Source organism: Mauremys mutica, chromosome 5 (genome assembly GCF_020497125.1).
Source record: "Mauremys mutica isolate MM-2020 ecotype Southern chromosome 5, ASM2049712v1, whole genome shotgun sequence".
Taxonomy (NCBI): Eukaryota; Metazoa; Chordata; order Testudines; family Geoemydidae; genus Mauremys; species Mauremys mutica.
In genome coordinates, this window is record NC_059076.1 from 142,333,781 (window position 1) to 142,355,543 (window position 21,763).

Below are 21,763 nucleotides of genomic sequence, written 5' to 3' on the forward strand. Positions count from 1 at the left end.
TTCACATTCCATTTTGGTCAGTTTCATGGTCATAACATTTTAAAAATCGTAAATTTCATGATTTCAGCTATTTAAATCTGAAATTTCACAGTGTTGTAACTGTAGGGGTCCTGACCCAACGCTGAAGGCAGCAGTGCAGAAGTAAGGGTGGCCTGGTATGATATTGCCACCCTTATTTCTGTGCTGCTGCTGGCAGGGTGCTGCCTTCAGAGCTGGGCACCCGGCCAACAGCCGCCGCTCTCCGGCCACCCAGCTCTGAAAGCAGCGCAGAATTAGGGGTGGCAATACCGCGACCCCACTACAATAACATTGTGACACACACACACCCCCGACCCTCTTTTGGGTTGGGACCCCCAATTTGAGAAACGCTGGTCTCCCCCGTGAAATCTGCATAGAACAGGATAAAAGCATACAAAAGGCCAGATTTCATGTGGGGAGAGACCGGATTTCACAGTCCATGACGCGTTTTTCACGGCTGTGAATTTGGTAGGGTCCTAGTTATGGTGATTCTTTCAAAAGTTTATAGCTGAACATTGACTTAACACAGCTTTGAAACTTTACTATGCAGAAGAAAAATGCTGCTTTTAACCATCTTAATTTAACTAAAACAAGCACAGAAACAATTTCCTTATCTTGTCAAATCTTTTTTTTTAAACTTTCCCTTTATTTTTGTAGAAGTATGTTTAACACAGTCCTGTGCTGTACTGTATTTGGGGTTTATGAGTTCAGTCCTTGAGGGGGCCATTTAGGGATTGGGGCAAAAATCTGTCTGGGGGTTGGTCCTGCTTTGAGCAGGGGGTTGGACTAGATACCTCCTGAGGTCCCTTCCAACCCTGAGATTCTATGATCTGTAAAGTCTCTGCTGCTGCCTGATTGCGCACTTCTGGTTCCAAACGAGGTGTGTGGTTGACAGGTCAGTTCGTAACTCTGCTGTTCATAACTTGGAGTCATTCTTTGCACAACTCTTATCATTCAGTTGTTCACATTGGCACCAAGATCCTTTCACTGAGTTAATGCAGCTGATTTTGGCACATAAATTCAGATTATTCCTTCCAGTGCACGTTGCCTTGCATTTATCAGCCTTGCATTTGATCTTCCATTGCGTTTCAGCCGGCCTGGTTCGGTCCTTAGTTTTCTCTGCTCTGTTTCCTAAATAAGGCATGAAGTTTCAATGGTGAGATCATTAACCATAGGCAGGGCTGCCCAGAGGGGGGGGGGCAAGTGGGGCAATTTTCCCCGGGCCCCGCAGGGGCCCCCACGAGTTTTTCGGGGCCCCTGGAGCAGGGTCCTTCACTTGCTCCTGGGGCCCCGGAAAACTCTTGCGGGGCCCGGGCCCCCGGAGCTTCTTCTGCTCCAGGTCTTTGGCGACAATTCGGCGGCGGGGGGTCCTTCCACCCCGGGACCTGCCGCCGAAGTGCCAGGTCTTCGGCAGTGGGCCCCCCCCCCCACCGAAGACCCCAGGCCCCTTGAATCCTCTGGGCGGCCCTGACCACGGGAATAATTTCCCAATGGTCATGGTGGATTCTCCGTCACTTGCCATTTTTAAATCAGGATGGGATGCTTTTCTAAAAACTCTGCTCTAGGAATAATTGTGGGGCAGATCTGTGGTCTGTGTTATTCGGGGGGTCAGACTAAATGATCACAATGGTCCCCCTCTGCCTTGGAATCTGTGAATCTAAATAATATTGTCATTGGTGATTTTTGCCATCCTGCTGCCCACCCCATCTTCCACATAACTAATAGATCCTTTAAGCAGAATCTGAAGTAATTATGAGCTGAGTGAACCCTGATCCAGCCTCTCTCGCAGAGCATAGTAATTTGTGAGCAAATGTGGGATTCTGTATAATTATTTTTTTTGTTGGCTAATTGGAAATGTTAATTAGAATAGGGTTTTAACAGTACTTTGTTACCTCTCTTTACATCTCTCCTTCTGGTAATGTAATTAGCTTTTTAATTGGCTTCTTTGAATCATAGATGTGTAGGACTGGAAGGGACCTCACAAGGTCATCTAGTCCAGTCCCTTGCACTCAAGACAGGACTATAATAACTACACCATCCCTGATAGGTTTTTGTCTAACCTGTTCTTTCAAATTCCAATGATGGAGATTCCACAACCTCCTGGGGTCAAGTATCAGGGGCAGCCGTGTTAGTCTGTATCCACAAAAACAATGAGGAGTCCGGTGGCACCTTAAAGACTCACAGATTTATTTGGGCATAAGCTTTCGTGGGTAAAAAACCCACTTCTTCAGATGCATGGAGTGAAAATTACAGATGCAGGCATAAATATATACAATATACCCTCCTGGGCAATTTATTCCAGTGCTTAACCACCTGGACAGGTAGGAAGTTTTTCCTAATGTCCTAAACCGCCCTTGCTGCAATTTAAGCCAATTGCTTCTTGTCCTATCTACAGAGGTTAAGGAGAAAATTTTTTTCACCTTCCTCCTTGTAACAACCTTTTATGTACTTCAAAATTATCATGTCCACTCTGTCTTCTCTTCTTCAGACTAAACAAACCCAATTTTTTCAATCTTCCCTCCTAGCTCATGTTTTCTAGACCTTTCATCATTTTTGTTGCTCTTCTCCGGACTTTTCCAGTTTGTCCACATCTTCCCTGAAATGTGGCGCCCAGAACAAGACACAATACTCCAGTTAAAAGAACAGGAGTACTGGTGGCACCTTAGAGACTAACAAATTTATTTGAGCATAAGGTTTTGCTCAAATAAATGTTAGTCTCTAAGGTGCCACCAGTACTCCTGTTCTTTTTGCAGATACAGACTAACACGGCTGCCACCCTGAAACCTGAATACTCTAGTTGAGGCCTAATCAGCGCGGAGTAGAAACGGATAATATCCTGTGGATCAACAGTAATTTCTCTGCCATTAAGTTCCTGTGTATGTCTCTGAATTCAGAAGAACCGATCAGATTTAATGATCAAAGATGGTCTCGCCCCTATTTCACACACAACTCTCTCTTATTCACCTCTGCTTCCAAATGCATTATTACTCATTTCGCCCTCACTCATCATCAGTGTTCTGTTGGCAGTGAAATTACATTCAGTATAATTAATTTATCAGAAATCCATGCAGACTCTGCAATCGTGGTATCTTTCCTTTTTTTCCCTGACCTGGAATGTGACAGAGAGCTTGCAATTTAATATTAATTTGCAATTAGGGAAGTGAGAGGATGTGATCTTTGTCAGTTTTGTTAATTGGAAATTTTAATGGGGAAAAATCTGCGAAAAAAGATGAGACTCTCCTAAAATACTCCCTGCAACTGAACTTGTGACATTGCAGAATATTGTGTCTGTACCCTTTTGCTGTATGGTACAAGGAAGATCTGGGAACATGTGTTGCGATTGTTTTGTATGTAAGGTTTGACATTCCTGGTATTTCTAACCATCCTTATTGATGGATACGTCTTGGGATGATTCAGATGTTGAAGTAGGAGCTATTAAATGAAGGGCCGGATGCCTCAATCTTCACTAGAGATCTTGCCACCCAGGCCTGGCTCTGATTCAGGCAGGGGCGTAGGCATGTGAGTAAGCCTCATTGACTTCAGTGGAACTACACACGGGTTTAACATTATAACCCATCCTGAATACCTTCCTGAATCAGGGCCAGATTGCATTAAACAGGTGTTAATAAAAACTGTTGGAAACAGCCTCAGTAAAAACCACACTCTCCCCACGAATCAGGTTTCACTTGCTCAGTTTCCCAGGTGCCAGTGTAACGCCAACAAACCTGGCGGCAGCAGGTGGGATCAAACCTGGGAGCTCTGAAGCTTTGTGTATGAACCTCTACTCGGTCCACTGCATGAGCTAAAAGACCCCCGGCTCTTAGCCAAGGCTGTAGCAGACTCCTCAGTCTCTATGGTCTAGGGGCCACTAGAGGGCGGCAGAGCGCCACCCCAAGCAGGCCTGAGTGACACCCGCATGAAGGATGCTGGGTTTAGAAGGCAGGACACCTGGGTTCTGTCCCTCCTGTGTGACTGGGGGCAAGTCACTCCTTCTCCTCCCACATTTTGTCTCTTTAAACTGTAAACATTTTGGGGCGGGGGTGGGGGCTGTCTCTTGCTAGGTAAAGTGCACAGCACCATAGGGCCTGACAGAGTTACAGATAGTCAGAAACTCCTTGTCCGGAAAGCGACAGAAAGATGCATGTGAACGATACCAGCTGTGCTCTCACTGGAAGGATCTAGATCCCTCCCTCCTGGGAAGATACGATTTGCCCCCAGCATTTCCACGATCCATGCCTAAGCTAGCATAGCTGGGTATCAGTGAGCATCCGGCGATCTCCGTCCCTGGATTGCTGGGTAAGCAGAGGCCATTCTGTCTTGCAGATCGCCACCACGGCACACCCATGCTTCTGGAGGGGGTCCGGTGCATCGGGGCGGAGCTGGAGTACGATTCGGAGCAGAGCGAGTGGCACGGGTTCGACTAGCCGCTGACGACCGCCACCTCCTTTTAGGTTTTAAATTTAAGCTTGAAATGTAAGAAAAACAAATAGTTCACTGGCTGCAGGATTCTGAACGCTCTAGTTTTGTGGTCACCAATGGAGCTTGTCTTGTGAGGTCTGGGCACTGTGCTTTCACCCCCCTTTCCCTAATAGCAAACCAAACTGTAGGCCACTAGTTGTAAAGGGTTTTGTGAAGAGCAGGTGGTAGCTTATGACTCTGGCTCAGAGCTGAGAGCAAAGCCAGGGCCATCACGGATTGGGTCAGGGTTCTCATCATCTTTTCAGCCTTAAAACTAAACTCTGTGTGCGCGCGCACGGGGCTGTACATGCTGGCATGTGAGTGGATGCCCGACCTCCTGAGCAAGTGTCACCTACTGGGCATCTCTCATATCAGAATAGTATTTCTTATCCTTAAATGTTGGTTATTTTTTCCTTCTCTTCAGTGATCTCATTGTCGCATGTGACTTTGTCCAAAGTTTCTACAGCTGCCATTTAAAAACTGAACAGCTGATGTTTTCTACCATCTCCAGTGGTGGGGTTGGTAAATACACCGGGTGGGGTGCGGTAGCTTCATATGCTTTGGCTGTTTAGTTTGTGTTTAGTCTCAGGAGTATTTCCAAAAACCAGGCATCTGTTGCCTTCCTGAGATTCAGGAGCAATCCCTTGTTGCAAGCCATACGGTGTCTTGTTCTCTCTTTCTGCTGCTGCTGCGATTTTATTTTATTTTATTTTTCATGATCTTTCATGATGCATGTTTAAACGCTCTGGGCTGGATTCTGATCCCAGTTGCAAATCTGGAATTAACTCCACTTTCCCCCAGTGGGTGACTCCAGATTGATTCCATTGGCTTTCAGGGAGTTCACTCCAAGTTTACACCATTGCTGACTGAGAGCAGAATCTGTCGTAAGGGTGCATTCTGCCTTCAGCTGTGCAGATTTAACTCTCTCTAAAAGCAGTAGGGTTGGGTGCATGTACCTGAAGGCAGAATTTTCCCTTTAGGTTGGGTTGTTTGAAGGCATTTAGGAGAGTTGGGGGCTCGGTTCCACTGGGAGTTGGGTGCTTCACCCTCATAGACACCTTTGAAAATCCCAGCCTGAATTTTCATTTCTTAAATGTTGTCTGGTGGTTTTTGTTTTTTAAGACACATGGTACAAGGACCAGGAATAGTGGTTCAGTTCTGAAAGCAACAGAAGGATTTATGTGCCTCTCTCTCTATATGTGTACGTGTGGGTTTTTTAAGTACAAAAAATATCTATATAAAGGAAAATAATAAACTTCAGTTGAAACAAAACAGAACTTGGTTTGTTTGGAGTAACACTTTCTCCAGCGTGCATTTGTCTTGGAGCTAATTCATGTCTGCACAGTGCGGGGCCTGCTTTCACTAACAGGCTCTCGATTCTTCTCTCTGTTGTATACTGGGGAAAGTCATTTTTTGTAACGTCTTGCAAAATCTTTCTGTTCTAAGTTAGACTCCTTTGTGAGAGCTGCAGCAGGCGCTTCTGCACAGCAGCCTCCAGAGCTTCCCTTCCCGTTCCTGGAGGTCTGGATTATTAGTTAATGTTCGGCCAGCCATGGCCTCTTGGAGCTCCAGTCACGGACCCGGATCTCAGTGTGCCAGGCGCTGGACAAACCCAGAAGAAAAGCCAGTCCCTGCCCCAAAGAACTCAGTCTAAGTATAAGACAAGAGAGCTGGTGGAGCCAGACAGGATGTGAGCACAAGGCCAGCAGGACGGACAGCGGTTGTGCAACACACCAGCTATGTCATGTGTTAAGGTTATTGTTGGCATCACAGCAAATGAGAGTTAGAGGGGTTTGTGGGGGGAGAGGGCATTCGTGTTCCCGTTTTCAGAGATGCCGTTCACTTGAGATTCATTCAGAGAGTGAGTTGCTTGAGGGATAGTGGCCAGCTGCTCAGAGTTAGGTACCACAGGGATGGGCTTGCTACGAAGATTCAATTTGACACGTAGTGCTGGAGAGGAGTGAACAGAACCTCACGGCTACATCCTCGTCACAGCAAACCCTTCCGCACGGGGACCCTCTCCGACCAGCACCACCCCGGCCCAAACAACCTCAGTGATCCGAAACTCGGATGAGCAATGTGTGCTGGGAGCACTTTCAAGATTCTGTGCCTTCTCCAAGCGAAAACCCAAGGACCGGGCCCTTTCCCGCTGACCTTGTGGAGTAGGACCTCACCTGGTGGGAACCCGGGCCTGGAGAATGTGAGGAGCAGGGATTCCGTCACAACCACGGGGAAGAATCTCGGTGGCCAGGTCAACAGCCTCTTCTTGTCTAAGGCGGGTCGATTGTTAGAACCTGGAATGTGCTCGCTCGGGGCTTTTAGCACGGCCACCCCAGGCTGTGACGGTTTGGGTAGGAAACCTGAGCTCAGAAGTACGGTGTGGCGCAGAAGGAGCATCCTTTAGCTTAGTCGCGGCCATGTTAAAGTCCCAGGACCAATGGGGTTGGGTAGTTTAATGAAGGGGGCAGGGCTTCAAATATGTCACGTCCCACCTGACCCTGTCTCTGGGCTGCAGAGATGCTTGTCTGCTTCCTCTGCTTTATGGCCAACTGACCAGGCTGCCAAATGAACAGGACATTCATCTCCAGTGCTGCTCTACAGACGTGCTGAGGATCAGGCTGTTTGTGGGGTGATCTGCCTGGGCTTGTGCGCAACGTGCCATAAAGCTTTTCCATTTAATGTTATCCGGGCTGTGTGGAAGGGGGATTCGAGACACCTGCTTAGTGAGGACATGCCCAGGAACCACTGTCCTTGGCCAGGAGCAAAGCTGGCATGGCGAGGGGATCCTAGGTTGGGATGAGACGTGATCTAGTTCCTGAGACCAGACTCGGAGCTGGAGACCCCCAAAGTGTCATGGACACATGTGCTGGGTGTTACGCTCCTGTGCCAAAAACGCGTCTCGTCCAATCATGGAATAGAAACGTTACCATGTGCCAGAGGTGAGCCAACCGCCTCTAGTGGGCGTGAGCGTTCAGTGAGCAGCCTTGAGTTGGCAAACGGTCAGAGAACACGTGACCACTAAGTGCGGTCGACGGGAACTAGGCTTGGTTGGCACCAATTTTCTAGCCGAAAAGGGAATAGAATTGAAATGACACAATGAGCCTTGAAATCAAAGCAGCACGAGTCCTACCGAGTGGCAGTGTGGGCTGGTGGGTAGAGGGCAGGGCTGGAGCTGGGAGACCTGGCTCTATTCCTGGCACTTCGCACCCACCCACTCAGTGTATCGTGTCAATTTCGTCTGTAAGTTCTTGGAGCAGAGACTGTCTCGTACAATGGGTGTGGACAGCGCCTAGCACAGTGGAGCCCCGATCTCAGTTCGGGCCCCACGGGGCTACTGTTCTGCACCTAAATCACACGTTTCGGGTTGAAGTATTAAATACCAATGAGCCCCATGGCTCTGCAGTCCTAGCCATTGGATTGTCCAGCCAGCCGATAACTTAGACCTGTCGTGCTAGGCACATGAGCCACCTGGAAAGAGAAGGAAGATGGTGGAGTGTGGAATAGGCTCCAGCACACAAATCACTATCAATCACTTCCCCTGCCCTCCTGAGAGCCTTCCAGACATTAACTGGGTAATTGATTTCTGTGGCTACTCACTGGTCCTGCGTCTGTGGATTGCAGGCATCATTGGAGACAGCAGGGTTTTCCTTTCCCCAGTGCAATTTGTGCAGTGATTGATTAAATCAGCTTGGAACGAAACCTAAAGAGGGGAGAACATAGCCCCCTCCCCCCCTTGGCTAGCTCCCCAAAGACCCTCACCGCACGGTGCCCCGTGTTACAGCAGCCCTGGCTAGTCCACACTGGGGAGCCGGGTGGTTAAATCAGAGACACTTAGCAGCAGAGCGCATCGCAGCTTGAACAGGCCCATGCTGGTCCCATCAAGCCCATTAGAAGCTGCTGGGTGTGTTTGATTGACAAGGGGAGCAGAGAGCTCTTGGGATCCAGGCACCGCAGCTGGGTCGAGAAGACTCTCAGCTCAATTGCTGCTCTGCTCTAGACTCCTGGTGTGACCTTGGGCAAGTCCTTTGAGCACTTTAGGTCTGGCCGCACCGCGCTGTAAACCCAGGTCTGGGGGACCCAGGCTTGGGGACAGCGTTTCCAAGCCTACCCTGCATTGCAAGCCTGGGCTTACCAGTGCCGGGCCCGTCTGACCGCTGTGCTAACACATCCATATTGTGCTACGCCAGCCTTCCGGCTTGAGCTGCGTCCACACTGCAAAATGGCCGGGCTCGGGCCCGAATCACAACAGGACTCTGGCTCTGACCCACCCTCCTAGTAGGAGCTTGGACCTGGGTCCTAAGTGTGTTGCTGAGCTGAGTCAGTAACGTGTGTGTGGACGGAAGGGGGGTTGGACTCAAACCTGAGGCCACGTCTGGGCTTAGTGTGCCGTGTAGCCACACCCTGTGTTCCCCCAGGAGAGTCCGTCATCTTTCAGAGGTGTGTTGTGAGCGTAGACTGTAGACAAGAACCAGCCATCTCTTGCTAGGCACTGCCGACCTGGGCCGGATTCAAACTCCCAACCCGCTGCCGGGAGTTCTCGTCGGCGCATCTTGCTCAGGCACCGTAGGTGCCTTCAAGTTGCTTGAGGCAAGGCTGGCTCCAGGCACCAGCCCAGCAAGCCGGTGCTTGGGGCGGCCACGGGGAAGGGGCGGCACGTCCGGCTCTTCACCGGCAATTCAGCAGCGGGTCCCTCGGTCCCTCTCGGAGGGAAGGACCTGCCACCGAATTGCCCCTGAAGACTGAAACGGCGGCGGTAGAGCTCCCGCAGATTGCGATTGCGGCTTTTTTTTTTTTTTTTTTTTTTTTTGCTGCTTGGGGCGGCAAAACCCCTGGAGCCGGCCCTGGCTCAAGGGGTCCTGGATTCAACTCCTGATGACGTGTCAGACTCACGAAAGCTTCGCCTGTGACCAGAGCTTCAGCCCCAGGTGCTGCGAGTTGAGTTCAAACCTGCTTCCCTGTGGCCAGTGGTTCTCAACCTCCTGCCTTGCTAGGACCTGTTGTGATAACTGGTTCTCCTATACCCTAGTGAGCGTCACTGCAAGAACCAAGTGACAGGTCAGACAATGTCCCCAGATCCTGCTTCCCGTTGTGGGCCGCATCTGCAGCTCTCTCTGTGTTCTGTGGGCCACATACTACCCGTATGGCCCTGAGGAGGTCACATGGGCCGCAGCTGTGTGCTGATTGGGCCGTGGGTTGAGAACCACTGACCTAGACCTGCACGTCAATGGGAAAAGGTACAAAAGGCAGCCAGGGGAAGTGAATTAGTTCGGACGAAAAGGCCCATTGATGTAACTCAAGGGCTGTGGTAAGATTACGGCTCGTATGCGAGAGAGGTTGGGGACCGGAAGTCAGTGGAGCAAAACTGGTGTGTGGGAAATTAGGCCTAATTGCTGGACAAAATAATGAAGGGCCGGGCTCTCCTGCCACCAGGTCCTTGTGGGAACACATCTGTCGGGGGAAATCAAGCAGCAGCTGTCTGACAACTGCTGGCCAGGAGATGGGTGGACGGGAAGGCATGAGCTTTACTGCCATGGTGGCATGGTCGGGATCCGCTGATTCACCATTGGGTTGTCGTTGTCCCGACCAGACCGGACCAAGTGCAGGACCCAGAGGGCACCACCCCCTCCACTGGCTCTGGCTGAATCCCAGACACCACCTGGGATGTTAGACATTGTCAAACCCCTTCCTCTCACCTCCCGGAGGTGTTTTCCTTCTGTCTAATCAGGGTTTGGCTTCGCCGGCCAAGACTGGATGTTGCTACGTTGCTGTGAGCCTGTGACCAGAAAGGCAGTAAAAGCAGTTCCCTAACTAGCCTGATACTGATACAGGGCTCGCAGTGGCTGCTGAGACCATGGGCTGAGCCTGGTTGGGCAGGCAGTGAGCTCGCCAGTGAGTCGGCACCAGAGCCAGAAGCCGTGTTGTGTCTCGGCTGTTTTCTCTCCGGGGGCGTATTTGTCTTGTAGCAAATCGGTTTCGTCTTTAAGAACCACCACACGGTGACCACTCCAGCGCATCTCGACTGCCATCCTCTCTGCTCCCCAGCGGAGGGGCAGCATCGTCTTTGGTCCCACCTAGGAGACCCTCACACAAGGGGCTGAGGTCTCTACACGCCCCATCCCGAACCTTGTTTAAAACGTTAGTGCCAAGATCCCTTGGGCCCATTTATTCCAACTTATAACAACAGGTCTCCGCTCCCTCCCTCTCTCCTTCGGCTGGGCCCCGCCTGCCCTTTTGCAGCACGGCAAGAGTGTGGGTGTGATTCCCTCACACCTGCTGGTAACCCCCATGTTAAGAACAGCTGCTCCGGGTTGAAGACGGCAGCTTGGTTCTTCTAGCACAGCACAAGGGCGAAAGCAGAGCTGCTCTCCCCGCGGCTTTAACTCCATCCCCGCCCCCAAGGCATTTCCCCCGCCCCCGGCTGCAGAAGAGTATAACCGTTTATTTTGATTTCCATCACATAGCATATTGCTCTGAAACACAGGCTAGAGGCCTCACTAGTGCCACAGATCCAGCCATAGTGCCTGGCTCTTACGCCTGGGGGAGGTTACATGTGAAATATAAAAATAAAAATTTGGGTTTACAAAAAAAACAAAATATACTTATTGAAAGGAGCCGTTGTCACCGGTCACCATTGTTTTCTCCCTAGGCACACGCCCTGCCAGTAACCTACAGATCAACTGGTATCAACTCCCTCTTCTTCTGCCCCGACAGAGTCTGTCTGTAGTCACTTGGGCTGAGCGGGGCCAGGAAAGAGGTTCCTGACCTTGAACTCCTGGGTAGGGACTAGCCGGCCAGTAGAATATTCATTAGCCAACTAAGGCAGCTCCCAGCTGCCAAGTGAGCCCGTGAAGCTCGTCAGCTGGGGCCGGTGGTGTGGCGAAGTGGGAATTTTTGTAATATCTTTAGGAAGCCCCAGCGTGCCTCAGTTTCCCCTGTGTGCTGCATTGTTACCTAGTTGGGGCAGAAGGGGGGCAGGTCTGTTTGCTCTTGGCAGAGGACACGGATGTGTATGGCTCCTAGCTGTCTGGGGCCTTAGGGGTATCAGTGGATTATCTGAGAAGACAATGGCAAATCCAGTCCCCGGGACTTTGAGACCTAGCAGCCAAGGACCATGGAGGGCCCACCCCTCGGCAGGAAGCCAGGCAGTGTGCGCCCAGCTGGGGAGGAGTGCAGGGGGGTAATGGGCGCCTGAACGGGGACAAGGCGAGGCTCCGGGCTCTGAGCTGACTAGGATGGAGTGTGCTAGAACGTTCGTTTCCTTACGCTAACCCAGGACATCTTCTGCAGTGTTCCAGTCACCCAGCAAACCCCACTGCACCCCCCGCTCTGCGAGTGTCCCTGTGTCGCTCCCAAAGTTCATACGAGTCCCCCTGGGGCCCCATCTCAGTGGGACTCGCTGAGCGGAGCTCACGGGGTGAAGAAGGGATGCTGCAGGCCCGGAGGTCCAGCCTAAGGAGGCGGTGAAGCATGGCTCACCCTGGAGGAAGAACGAGACCCCTTGGGGGTCTGGCACTGAAGGGTTCCCCCTGGACACTGTTCCAAAGCTGGGGGCAGAGCTCCGATCCTGCGGCTCTGTGCCCGGTGGCAAGCCCCAGCGGGGTACAGAACCGCAGAGGCGAGCGCAGGTGAGCTGGATGCACTCCTGGACTGAGCGTGACCCCACAGAACTGCCAGGGCAGGGCGCTCCCACGGGTTTCAGTCCCTGGAGGAGCGAGTGCCCCTTGCTGCGCTGCATGCAGAGCTCACCAGGAGAACCTCAGCCAGGGAGCTCTCTGAACTTCACGCCAGTAAGCGATCCCGGCAATGGAGTCTGCATCATGGAGACAGAGCCAGTTCATCATGTCGCCTCCTGCTGGCCACCAGGCTGCATTTGCTGCCAGCTGGGCTCTGTGTTTGCTTGGCCGAGACACACACGTGTGCCTGGGTGCTGGGCTGGCGTTCTGCTGAAGATCCTGCTAAGGCTCACTCTTGAGAGGCCTTTGAGACCCGAACCATGAGTCTGATTGGCTTGAGCCTCACGCGCCAGGGGGAACTTCCCCAAGATAAAACAAGCCAAGAACAAATCCTGTTTCTGTGTGAGAGGAAGAAGGATTTGCAGCCGGAGGAGGCCTTCTCTTGTAGCGTTCTTCCTACAGGAGCAGAGGGCCTGTGACTCCGGGAACGCACAGGGTCCTTCTCCCTATTCAAGGAGGCTGCTGGCAACATTGTCCAGCTCGAGTGCAGTAGCTACGGGCGTAGAGCTCATGGAAACTTGGTTAGGGGCTGGATCACTCAACGATTCCCTGTTCTGTTCATTCCCTCTGAAGCACCTGGCACTGGAAGGCAGGATACTGGGCTAGATGGACCCAGTGGGCTGACCCAGTCTGGCCGTTATGTTCTTAGGGTCACCGCTGCCTTGGCGTGTCCCCGGAGGATAGATTTTCTGCATCACCCTGCTGTGGCGGAGGGTAGCCCTGTGCCACAGCAATGCCCAAGGTGAATTCAGGACTCCTCCGATGGCGCAGGTCTGGGGCAGGGACATGAAAAGCATGGCTGGAACCCTGACGCGACCCCTGCCAAAGTCCTAGTGAGGACCATGGGTTCGCCAGGGCTTGATTAGGTTTGTGAGTCCATGAACCATTGTTCCCTGGCAGCGTAAAGCTCCTCCAAGTCCAGTATCGCTGCTGCTGCGGATGCGAAGTGACTGCGTCTCGTGGTGTGAAACCCGCATGGACGTGAGCACCGAGGCATGTGCTGTCAGGGGAGAGGGGTAGATGCCTGTGGAAGACCCCATGCCCCTGCAGCCTCTGAGCTCTCCCTTCCTTTGGGGCTCAGTTGGACAGGAAGTCGATGGCAGCCCTGACCGTCTTGGAGGTCCTGACATCCATAGCTGCCACCTTGAGCTCCGTGTCCCCGAACTGCATGCTGGCCCGGATCTCCCGCCGCCGGCTCTTGGGGGAGCTTGGTTCGTCCACCTCATCCAGCTCCAGGCTGATGGTGCCGCACTTCCTCACCCCCGGGTCGGTGATGTAGACCACGTCGTCCGTGGCGCAGCAGTAGATGTTGATGATGATCTTCCGCTGCCCCACCCTGGCCGGGCAGTAGCTCCTCTGCACCACCTCGCCCAGGGCCACCGACTGGTCCACGGAGACAAACTTCTCAAAGATGTCTGTGCACCAGTTCTTCCCCTCCTTCACCAGCAGCTTCTCCTTGGGGTGCTTCCCCTCCACAAATTTGTTGAGTACCCCCACGCCGTAGGTCAGGGGCGAGCGCCTGACCCTGACGATGGTGGGGTCGAGGCCGAAGAGCACCGCCCCTTTGAGGATGGTCAGCCCGACGTCCTGGGGGATGATGACGCGACACAGGCTGCCGAAGGCCGATTGGACGGCGTGCTGGAGCATCGCTGACTCGGCGAAGCCCCCTACCAGGAAGAGGAACTTGATGCCTTTGACATCTGGCTTCTTCAGGAGGTCGTCTGGAAAAGAGGGTGAAACAGTGAACCTGGCCCTGCTGCCGCCTGGGTTTGGGTAGGCGGCCAGCGGCCATAACGTCTCATTAACCCCTGGGACGAGCAGGGGAGCGGCCCATGGGGGGAGAGTGACTCAAAAGGAGCGGATCCAATAGGATTTAGCTGGGGAAACTCCCATAGGGTGGGGGTCATGACCCAAACGGAAGCTACTCAGTGGGGGAGGGGGCGCTGGATGGGTTGAAGGGAAGGACGGACTAGGGCCCTCGCCTGGGACCCAGGAGTCCAGGGTGCGATTCCCTGCTCTGACTCATAGGCCAGAAGGGACCACGGTGCACATCGAGTTTGATCTCCCACGTAACCCCGACCCGAGTCCTGCCCTGAATTAATGCCGGTTTGAACCGGAGCCCGTCAGTCAGAAAATCGCCCTGGCTGCAGTTAAAAATTGCCCCAAAGAAGAATCAACCACGAGCCTTGGGAAATTGTCCTGCAGGCAAGACGTTGGGCGGGTCAGTGTCTCTCTGTGCCTCAATTTCTCCTCTGATCAGTGGGGATAAGAGCTCTGCCCTCCAGCCAAACCCATTAAAGATGGTGAAGCTCTGAGTCTGTGCCCCTGGGGGCTGGATAAGCAGCTAGGCAAAGACCCAGCAAATTTAGGCGGGAATTTGCAATGAGCAGACATCTGTGAAGCTGAGGCTCCTGTGCATGTTAGATCAGGTCCCTGGCAGGGCACAAACGCTAGTGCAATTTTGGGCTGCAGAAGTATAAGAAACAGCCAGACTGGGTCAGGCCAATGGTCCATCCAGCCCAGTCTCCTGTCTGCCGACAGTGGCCACTGCCAGGTGCTTCAGGGAATGAACAGAACAGGGCAATTAGTGAGTGATTCATCCCCTGCTGGCCAGTCCCTGCTTCTGGCAGTCTGAGTTTAGGGACACCCAGAACATGGGTTGCGTCCCTGCGCATCCTGGCTAATAGCCATAGATGGCCCTGTCCTCCAGGAACTTACCTAGTTCTGTTTTGAACCTAGTTACACTTTTGGCCTTCACAACATCCCCTGGCAGGGAGTTCCCCAGGTTGACTGTGTGTTGTGTGAAGAAATCCTGCCTTTGGTTTGTTTCAAACCTGCTGCCTAGTAATGGCAGTGGGTGACCCCTAGTTCTTGTGTTATGAGAAGTAGTAAACAACCCTTCCTTCTACGCTTTCTCCACCCGAGTCACGATTTTATACACCTCAGTCATATCCCCCCTTAGTCGTCTCTTTCCCAAGCCCAACGGTCCCCGTCTTATTAATCTCTCCTCATCTGGAAGCTCTTCCATGCCGCTAATCATGTGTGCGCCCTTCCCGGTCTAATTCTAGCAACGCTTAGCTGAGCTGGGGCCATGGCACCGGCACCCAGCAGGTGTGGGCGGCCCGTGGGATTAGCTGGGGGGAGCAGTTCCCGGAGAGGGGCATTAGGATCTTTTCTAGCTGATTATCTGTCCCTTTCCTAATGACTCCCAACGTTCAGTTGGCTTTTCTGGCTGCCGCTGGCCGGCGAGCCGATGTTTGAGACCCAACCCTGCTGGCTCCACGAGCGCTCTCTGGAGTGTAACCGCTCACCGGGAGCCCAGCCCTGTGTAGGGCTAGTTGGGGTTATGGGTTCCAGCGCGTGTTACTTTGCACTTGTCACCCTGAAAATGGTGGCACAGGGAGAGGAAAGTCCCTGTCCCGGTCCTGCAGCGACGGCAGGAGGCGCCCGGCCTGGTCACTGCGTTGTCAGATACTGACGCAGTGGGGGCCAGTCAGAGAGGAGCAGCGGAAACGCTCAGGACCTGGGAGGGATCCATGGAGGAGTGAGATCTGTAGAAGTGGTGGAGGTGGGGAACAGACCAGGTGAGTGGTAGTGGGGCACAGTCTGCCTCCCCCTGCAGTGCTGCACAGTCTCAGCGGCTCACAGACATCAGCAAATTTCGCCTCAGCCCTGTGAGGTAGGTATATCACCAGCCTGTTTTATAGGTGGGGAAACTGAGGCACGGAGAGCTAAGTGAGTGGCCAAAGGTCACCCAGGGAGGCTCTGGCAGTGTTGGGATCTGAGCCCTGGTCTCCTGAGTCCCGTCCCAGCCCCTGAACGCCGGAGCCCAAATTTCCTTCCGCGGTCGCTGCTGAGAAGAAACTAAGAGAGGAGAAGCCCAGTGAGGCTCTGGCAGGGCTATTCAGCCAATCTGTGTCAGCAAGGGGGGGCTCCTCTCTCCCCAGGCTGGATCAGGCCCCACGGTAAGGGAAGTAGCAGGGCTGGGGCTCGGCCTGGGGCCGGGGAGCCAGCCAGGGTCCCTTCGCTCGGCCCTACCGATGTGCCGGATGATCTGGCTGACGGTCGGCTGGAAGAGGTCGTTCATGGCCTCCGACGACATTCGCAGCATCCCCTGCGAGGACCACTTCACAACGTTCCCACTGAGGGCACAAGAGCGGAGGGCAGTGACTCTCCTGGGGTCCCACACGCAGGGCCAACCGGTGCCCAGCCCCCTCTCACGCCTGCCGCAGAGAGCAGCGGGAAGGGGGCTGTCCTGCGCCCTGCCCCCGTCACCTTCCCCCCGCCATTGACAGCAAGATCAGACCCTGTATTCTGCCCCCAAACGCCCAGGATCAGGCCCCCGCGCAGCCCATCAGCTTAATGCTGCTTGGCCCCGCCTCGGTGCACCTCCACCTCCACCCTGGCCTCCCCCTGGCCCTGGCTCTGGCCCTGGCCCTGGCTCTGACCTGCCAGCCTCCGCACCCTCTGTCTCCTGAGCTGGCCAGCTCTAGGCCGCCTGCCCCTGGGCCACGCCTGGCCACAGCCTCTGCATCAGCCCAGCTCCTGCCCTTGTGCCCACAAGCAGCCAGGTGGGGGAGGCCAAGGAAGGTCTCCACACCCCTTCCCAATGCCCCACCACTCTGAGTAACTTCCTAGACACCGAGCCCCCAGGCTGGCCCCAGAGGCATGGCCCTCTGTCGTTAAAGGGAAGGGAATGACCCCGTCAGCAGGTACCAGTAGTAGGCTGTTGTCTTCCATGTGAACTAGCCATTAGAGGGGGCTGTGACACGTCATCTCACCCAGAGCTCCTGGCCCATCTCCCCCCCCCACAGCCCGGGGGATGCGTACCAGGCACATGGCAGCCCCGGCCAGCCCCCCGAGTCACCTGCTCCGCTTGAGCGCCGTCTCCACGTTCTGGCCCCGGTGCCGGCGGTAGAAGTCGATGAAGGAGAAGGGCAGCGAGACGTTGAGGGGGTTGGAGCGGAAGGGCGCTGCCGCCCTCTTGCGGGCCTCAAAGGCGATGGTCAGGTCCACCCAGGCGGCCGGGCGCTTGGCCTTGAAGGTGGCGATGAAATCCTCCCCGAAGATCTGGCCCAGCAGCGTCTCGAAGGCCAGGTCCACCCCCACCGCCCCATAGGGGCCGCCTGCAATGCAGAGCCGCTGCGGAGTTAGGGGGTGTGGGCAGAGCCCCCCTGGCTCTGCCCAGGGCAGGGACAGGCCCCCGGGAGTGACGGACACCCTGCTGGGAGGGGTCGGGGCTCCCCAGAGGGGGAGATGGCGGCTGAGCTTGTCTCCCCCTCCCTCCCCCCGAGCTCTGCTGGTGCCCCTCAATCCTGACTCGCAGCCCCCACCCCCACCCGCTAGCTCAGCCCTGGGCACCCCCCCCCCGAGCTCTGCTGGTGCCCCTCAATCCTGACTCGCAGCCCCCACCCCCACCCGCTAGCTCAGCCCTGGGCACCCCCCCCCCCGAGCTCTGCTGGTGCCCCTCAATCCTGACTCGCAGCCCCCCCCCCCACCCGCTAGCTCAGCCCTGGGCACCCCCCCCCCCGAGCTCTGCTGGTGCCCCTCATTCCTGTCTAACAGCCCCCACCCCCACCCGGTAGCTCATCCCTGGGCACCCCCCCCCCCGAGCTCTGCTGGTGCCCCTCAATCCTGACTCGCAGCCCCCCCCCCACCCGCTAGCTCAGCCCTGGGCACCCGCCCCCCCCCGAGCTCTGCTGGTGCCCCTCAATCCTGACTCACAGCCCCCCCCCACCCACTAGCTCAGCCCTGGGCACCCGCCCCCCCCCGAGCTCTGCTGGTGCCCCTCAATCCTGACTCGCAGCCCCCCCCCGCTAGCTCAGCCCTGGGAACCCCCCTCCCCCGAGCTCTGCTGGTGCCCCTCAATCCTGACTCGCAGCCCCCCCACCCGCTAGCTCAGCCCTGGGCACCCCCCCCCCGAGCTCTGCTGGTGCCCCTCAGTCCTGACTCGCACCCCCCCCCCCCACCCGCTAGCTCAGCCCTGGGCACCCCCCCCCCGAGCTCTGCTGGTGCCCCTCAGTCCTGACTCGGCGCCCCCCCCCGCTAGCTCAGCCCTGGGCACCCGCCCCCCCCCGAGCTCTGCTGGTGCCCCTCAATCCTGACTCGCAGCCCCCCCCCCCACCCGCTAGCTCAGCCCTGGGATCCCGCCCCCACCCGAGCTCTGCTGGGGCGCCTCTATGCTGTCTCGCAGCCCCCACCCCCACCCGCTAGCTCAGCCCTGGGAACCCGCCCCCCCCCGAGCTCTGCTGGTGCCCCTCAATCCTGACTCGCAGCCCCCCCCCCCACCCGAGAGCACCGCCCGGGTCCCGCCCCCCCCCGAGCTCTGCTGGTGCCCCTCAATCCTGACTCGCAGCCCCCCCCCCCACCCGCTAGCTCAGCCCTGGGAACCCGCCCCCCCCCGAGCTCTGCTGGTGCCCCTCAATCCTGCCTCGCAGCCCCCACCCCCACCCGCTAGCTCAGCCCTGGGCACCCCCCCCCGCGCTCTGCTGGTGCCCCACAATCCTGACTTGCAGCCCCCCACCCTATTATCTCAGCCCTGGGCTCTCCCCACAGGTTGGCCGGGGCCCTCAATCCTGCCCCACAACCCCCTGCTAGCGCAGCCCTGCCAGGGCCCCTCCATCCCAACCCACAGCCCCCCACCCGCGATTGCAGTCGTAGGGTACCCCATGCCCCAGCGCTGCTGGCACCCACAGAGCTGCCCTGCTGGCCCAGCCCTGGGCACCCCTTGGAGCCAGGCGGCTAAGGAGCCAGACGTGGTACCTGGGGCCACCCCAGACGCACAGGACCTCCACGCAGATGGGGTGGGCTCCCGGCGGGCCCCACATTCACCCAGCTCTGGGGACGCCATGGGCTTTGGGGGGGACAGACTCAGCACCTGTCCTGGGGAAGGTGAATGGAAAACACTCCGCAAGGGGCTGTCCCCCCACAGCGCAGCATCGGGGGCTGGTTTCTGTGGGAGGAGGACCTGCCCCCTGGTGAACCAGGCTGACGACTGCTCTGCGTGTCCAGCTAGCTGGTGATTACATGCTGCCCCCATCATGGCGGGAGCCGAGCCCCTTCGCCCCAGCCCTCTGCGAAGACTAACCAATCCTCTCCCCACACACGCTCAGTATTATCACTCCCCGTCACACACGGGGGAAACTGAGGCACGGAGCAGCACCTAGCCACTGCCGTCAGAAAGCAGGGCTGGGGGCTAGACCCAGGCACTCCCCAGGCCGCATGCACAGCCTGCTGGACGCTGCCTCTCGGGGAGCCTAGCAGCCAGGGCTGCCTTTGTAATGACGGTGGTGCCGGAGGTCAGCCCTGGCGGCAGCCTCCTGGCGCGAGGTGCTGGAAATGAGCTGGAGCAGGGAGCAGCCCGGCCTGGCACACGCCTGCACAGCCAAGGCTGGAACTAGCCCACGCGCCAGCACATGGTGCTGACAACTAGGCAGCATCATGTGTGGAAGTGGGAGGCCCCATCACACCTGATCGTCTGGGGCTTTCTGGCATCACTCGGTCGCTGCTTTTGCAGGGGCTCGACCAAACCCTCACAAACCGAGGTGACCTCAGAACGCAAAGCTGTTACTGACGCCTCCTGCCCCTAATCCTGATCAGGTGTGTGACAGGCCTGTAATGGGGGGGGGGGGTCTGGGCTCTCCTCCCGGGCCCTCCCCGCTCAGTAATCTCACTGCACAGAACCCTTCTGCCATGCGGCTGGGAAACTTTACCACAGCACCCCAGCTTTGCCGCTCATGCTCCTCCTCAGGGGCTTAACCTGACTCCAGTCCACTGCAATTCAGCAGCATCGCGGGGACCTCTGCCGGCCCCCAGCAACTCCTCCGCTTGCAAGGCTAGAGCTGGTTTCCCTCTGGACACCAGATGGTGCTACAACCCCTCGCTGCACTGAGACCAGGGCTGCAGGCTGCGGTGCGCTGGGGACCGGTCCCTGGGCGACGCTCTCCCCCCCGCTGAACGGGTCGCTCCTGCCAGCGGGACGCAGGGTTTTAGGCCTTGTCTACACTGCACAGTTGTAGGCTGACATCATAACCCCGCTGGAGCAGTGTAGGGCTTATGTCACTGGCGTTAGGGCCAGGCCCTGGCTGTGGAGATGCTGTTTTCCTGGCTGTCAGTCTTGTCAATGTCATGCCGTTAGATTGACAAGCAAGCCGGCTCCGGCTTTGGAGCCTGGCTGCCACCTAGGCTCCCGGCTTAGGCTGCCCCCCGGGCTCCCCACAGGGAGCCCTGCTGCCCCCCGGTGTCCAGGGTCCCTGCTCCCCCCGGGAGCATGGCAGCCGACCAGACTCCTGGGGCAGATCTCCCTGCAGGAGGCGAGCAGCCCCAGGTGGCTCCCCCTGCTCGTGGCTGGGCCTGCAGAGGCGAGAAGCCCCGGGCAGCTGCCCCACCGCTCCTGGCTGGGAGTGGGGAGGAGAGAGGACGGGGAGGGGGCAGATGGAGCAGAGACCCCGGCGCTCGGCCCCCCCACGCTGCCCCTCCGCAGTGGGTGGACGTGCTCCTGGGGAGGACGCGCCCCACCAGCAGGAGGGTGGTGTGGACATCAGCCCCCCCAGTCGTTAATGCGGTGGCTGTCAGTCGCCCTGACATGGGTCGACTTATCTCTGTGGTGGAGACAGAGACTTACTGTGGCCAGTCGCCTGCTACGGCTCGGGAACACGCCCGTCAGTGGGGACGCCCAGCGGGCAGGGGAGGGGGCGCCCAGCGGGCAGGGCACAATCCCGCACTGGCCCCTAGGGGGCGGGAGTGGGCTGCTCCAGAGACGTGCGAATCGCCGGGGCTCCTTGGACATGTCCCGCTACCGCAATCCAGCCCCTCCCCGGGCCTGAAATTTAGACCCAGCTACGGCCATTGCAGCTCCAGCTAATCACCCCCCCTCGGGTCACCCCCCCCACACACACACACGCTGCCTTTGCCCACGACACTGGCCTCCGTCACCCACCGAGTCAGAGAGGGCGAGGCCGGAAGGGGCCACCAGTGCATCCCGCCTGCCCTGCTGTACGGCCCGGGCCAGTGACCCCGCCCAGCCCCCGCGCCCTGACCCGGCCACAGGAGCGACCCCAGGAGTGACAGCCCACAGGGGCCCCCGCTAGTGTGCGCCACAGGCAGAGACCGGGCGGGACCGAGCCGCACCAGCGCCCGAGGGCCCCGCTGCGGCAGGGAACTGATTAGGTGAGACATGCCCAGCCGATCCCGGCAAGTGACTCGCACCCAGATGCAACAGAGGAAGATGATCCCCCCCCCGCCCCCGGCATCACTGCCCCCTCTGAGCTGGGGGGAAATTCCTTCCCAGCCCCACACGTGGCGAGCAGTAAGATTCCCAGCACGTGAGTACGACGCAGCCAGCCCAGCCGCTGAGCGAGCAAGAGGATGTTCGGTGCCACTCAGCGCCCTGGCGCAGCCTAGCCCATGTCCCATCTCCTGCCGTGGCCATCCCTGATGTTTCAAAGGAGATTTAAAAAACCCTCCCGGAATATACTGGGGGGGTGGGGGGGGGGGATCCCTTCCTGACCCCGGCCTGTGGCCAGCTGCAGCCCTGAAGCATGAGTTTTGGGAAC

General features: G+C 56.8%; 2 protein-coding genes across 2 annotated transcripts in view; one reads left to right on the forward strand and one right to left on the reverse strand.

The window, feature by feature from the left end:
* LOC123371818 (UPF0687 protein C20orf27 homolog) overlaps nt 1-5,748 on the forward strand; it is a 65,272-nt gene extending 59,524 nt beyond the window's left edge. The window contains exon 5 of the mRNA XM_045019676.1: nt 4,342-5,748. Within this exon, the coding sequence (XP_044875611.1) occupies nt 4,342-4,442 (101 nt within the window). The 3' untranslated portion in view covers nt 4,443-5,748. The remainder of the gene's footprint in view (nt 1-4,341) is intronic.
* A 7,295-nt stretch (nt 5,749-13,043) lies between these two features.
* The window catches only part of LOC123371212 (heat shock 70 kDa protein 12B-like), a 54,901-nt gene continuing 46,181 nt past the window's right edge, over nt 13,044-21,763 (reverse strand). Inside the window, exons 11-13 of the mRNA XM_045018539.1 lie at nt 17,077-17,335; nt 16,248-16,351; nt 13,044-13,930 (exon numbers count right to left, since the gene is read on the reverse strand). Coding sequence (XP_044874474.1) covers nt 13,287-13,930; nt 16,248-16,351; nt 17,077-17,335 — 1,007 coding nt within the window. The 3' untranslated portion in view covers nt 13,044-13,286. The remainder of the gene's footprint in view (nt 13,931-16,247; nt 16,352-17,076; nt 17,336-21,763) is intronic.